Source organism: Sinocyclocheilus anshuiensis, unplaced genomic scaffold (assembly GCF_001515605.1).
Source record: "Sinocyclocheilus anshuiensis isolate Anshui unplaced genomic scaffold, SAMN03320099.WGS_v1.1 scaffold261, whole genome shotgun sequence".
Lineage (NCBI taxonomy): Eukaryota > Metazoa > Chordata > Actinopteri > Cypriniformes > Cyprinidae > Sinocyclocheilus > Sinocyclocheilus anshuiensis.
This window is the reverse complement of record NW_015536515.1, coordinates 439,986-443,611: the sequence shown is the minus strand read 5'-3', so window position 1 is coordinate 443,611 and position 3,626 is coordinate 439,986. Positions and strand designations below refer to the sequence as shown.

The 3,626-nt window shown below is 36.7% G+C and overlaps 1 protein-coding gene across 2 annotated transcripts in view; it reads left to right on the top strand.

Annotated features, from left to right (window-relative positions):
- LOC107692419 (protein-tyrosine kinase 2-beta-like) overlaps positions 1–3,626 on the top strand; it is a 24,397-nt gene that overhangs the window by 3,756 nt on the left and 17,015 nt on the right. For both annotated transcript variants that reach the window (XM_016491468.1, XM_016491475.1), the window contains exons 5-10: positions 127–214; positions 404–483; positions 1,174–1,236; positions 1,317–1,371; positions 2,097–2,237; positions 3,383–3,457. In XM_016491468.1, the coding sequence (XP_016346954.1) occupies positions 127–214; positions 404–483; positions 1,174–1,236; positions 1,317–1,371; positions 2,097–2,237; positions 3,383–3,457 (502 nt within the window). The remainder of the gene's footprint in view (positions 1–126; positions 215–403; positions 484–1,173; positions 1,237–1,316; positions 1,372–2,096; positions 2,238–3,382; positions 3,458–3,626) is intronic.

The following is a 3,626-nucleotide window of genomic DNA, read 5'->3' as shown; positions in this document are numbered from 1 at the left end:
TATATATATATATATATATATATATATATATATATGTATATGTTCATGTGTTTGGGTTCTTACAGTGCTGGAAATCAGTTTTTGTATATGTTCCTAATCCTGTTTTTGTTCTGCCGTCATGATCAGATATGACTTGAGGATCCGTTACATTCCTCCTGATTTCCTGGAGAAGTTAAAGGATGACAAAACTACAATGCTCTACTTCTACCAGCAGGTCAGTACCTGTCACATGGGGAGTGTTTCTTCACAGTTACCACTCCATATCCTGAATAGGCACACAGAATAGTGAAAGAAACATGAGTCTCACCATTTGCACTGAGGTTTGATGTACCGCTGAATTGTTGATGGTGGTTTGCACATCTAAAAAGGCGAATGAAGGTGTGTTATTGCTGCCGTTATGCAGGTTCGCAGTGACTACATGCAGCACAGCGCAAGGAGAGTTAGTGACGGGATGGCACTGCAGTTGGGCTGTCTGGAGATCAGGTATGTTTATACAGATGAACTGAGAAAATTCATAATGATAATAATAAATAATAATAACATTTATTTGTATAGCACCTTACAAGAAATGCAACTCAAAGTACATTTGCTGAAAATGTACTCAGTCTCAGGCCATCCACTAAAGTAGCATTTTATCACTTGCCCATCTCTGCAGTGAATGGGTGCCGTCAGAATGAGAGTCCAAACAGCTGATAAAAACATCACAATAATCCACAAGTAATCCACACCACTCCAGTCCATCAGTTAACGTCTTGTGAAGCCAAAAGCTACTGATTATTGATTATTGTGATGTTTTTATCAGCTGTTTGGACTCTCATTCTGACGGCACCCATTCACTGCAGAGCATCCATTGGTGAGCAAGTGATGGAATGCTACATTTCTCCAAACCTGATGAAGAAACAGACTCATCTACATCTTGGATGGTCTGAGGATGAGTACATTTTCAGCAAATTTTTATTTTTGGGTGAACTGTTCCTTTAAAGGGGAAACCTACTTTATAATGATAATAAAAGATGATAAAATAGGTAGTACACATGAAATGCATAACAAAAGATGTACATTTAAACCAAGTGATAATAAAAGACAACATAACATGTATGTACATAATGCACAGAATGCTTCCAAAAAATATTTTCAGATTTTACACGCCTTTCATTTTTTCTATTCTAACAGGAGGTTTTATAAAGACATGAATGCCAGTGGCCTGGAGAAAAAATCTAACTTTGAGCTGCTGGAGTAAGTAGTTTGTATTATGCTTTAGATAGTTTTACCCAAGAATATGCACAATGCATTGATGGCATTTCTGCTCCTTTCAGGAAAGATGTTGGTCTGGATTTGTTCTTTCCTCAAGAATTAATCGACAGTATGAAGGTGAAAACATTTTCTTGACTTCTATGAGAATAAGGCAGCAAAGGAATCCAATACACACTAAAAGCGTTTGTGATTTATGATTAATAATGATGAAATCACAGGTGTAAAGAGTACCTGAAAACCATACTTGAGTAAAAGTACAGATACCTTACAGTGAAAATGACTCCATTACAAGTCACTGATTACAAAACGACTTGAGTAAAAGTCTTAGAGTATCTGATTTTAACAGTACTTAAGTATTTTACTCGCACTGATTGTAGGCTCAAAGATGCATTAGTCCTCAACATCTAAGAGAAATGCCAGTGAAAAACCAGAAAGAGTAGATTTGTGAGGAGAGCAATCACGTTATTTTCGAAAATCAAAATAAAACTGAACACCAAAATTCCAAGAAATCAATGTCAACACAACCGTCTCTTAAACGGCTACAGACACTCAAGTCTCAGTGAAGCACAAGTGCTCAAAAAGGACATAACTAAAACAATATCCTTCAAAAAGGTCTCTTCAGTATGGCGGATAAATAAAATAATGTTAAGCAAAATTAAGAAGTCCTCATCTCGTATATAAACCACCTGCGATTCACAACTACCAGCTAATGCACTCGCATTCACATAAAGAAAACTACAAAGTAGCCAAAAAGATACTCAAGTACAGTAACTAATTACATTTACTCAAATACTTTACACCACTGGATGAAATATTGTTCATATATGTCTGGTGTGAAACAGCCGAAGCAGCTGAGGAAACTGATCCAGCAAACGTTCCAGCAGTTTGCGTCGCTGAAGGAGGAGCATTGCATCATCAAGTTCTTTGAGACATTATCTGTCTTTTCCAGTTTTGATGAAGAGGTTTTTCCTTGTGAGCTGGTGGTAAGATGCCCATAATGGTATTTTTTAATTTGTTATGTTAAAGGAATAGTTCACCCAGAAATGAAAATTTGCTGAAAACGTATTTGTTTCTTCATCAGAAGAGATTTGGTGAAATGTAGCATTGCATCACTCGCTCACCAATGGATCCTCTGCAGTGAATGGGTGCCGTCAGAATGAGAGTCCAAACAGCTGATAAAAACATCACAATAATCCACAAGTAATCCACACCACTCCAGTCCATCAGTTAACATCTTGTAAAGTGAAAAGCTGCATGTTTGTAAAAAACAAATCCATAAAATTGTTTCTCCAGTGAAGAAGTCGTCTCACCTGAATCAGGAGAGAAATATGCACATTTCAAGCACCATTTACAAGTCAAAACAGTTTGAATAAAAAATATGTACGTGGATTTTGATGTGAGAGGAAAAACAGGGGATGGACCTTTTCACTGTAGGAAGCGTTATTATGGATCTTGTATTTTGACTGGAAGAGATGATTTAAGTTAAAATGCATTAATGAAGTATTTGTTTCTTACAAACATGCAGCTTTTTGCTTGATGGACTGGAGTGTGATGGATTACTTGTGGATTATTGTGATGTTTTTATCAGCTGTTTGGACTCTCATTCTGATGGCACCCATTCATACATTTTCAATTATGGGTGAACTATTCCTTCAGTGATGGTCGATGTGTGTCATTTACTCTCTGAAGCAGTGTGAGAACTAGTTGTGGGTGGATGGATAAATTCAGTGGCCCCAAAATGTCTTTAGACACTGTGGGCATGTATACAAATGTGTGAAAGTCATTGCATTAGATAATAGTTTTGAAGCAATTAAATCCTGCAAAAACTTCACTTTTGCAGTGACTATGAAGTCAGTTCAGTACTTTTCATCTTCATTTTCAGTACTATGTCTGTTTATTTTCCATTATTTAAAACCTAATAAACGTCTTTTACAAAGTGTTTTACTTGAAATTCGTGCATGTGTTATCTTTCTGCTGCATAGATAGCATGTTGCTTTGCTATTTTGTTATCTAGTGCATGACATTGATATGAATGTGGTTTAAGTGTATACTACAGATGTTCATCAAGCAACAGTTGTTGTGTAAAATCTGCAATTGTTGTTTAATGTAACTGTCTGTTCTTCTGTAGCAAGGATGGAGCATATCTGTGGATCTGGTCATCGGGCCCAAAGGTATTCGGCAACATACAGACAAAAGCTCTGTGGTAAGAAGAACATCCCCTCACGTATCCCACCACTTGACCTGTTCTCTGAAAACCCAGCACTCACATGAAAGCGACAGTAACCACTTCTATTTGTCAGTTAACCACAATGGAAATTTTTTTTTTGATCTACCAACGACTAGTCAGTTGAGTTTATATATATATATATATG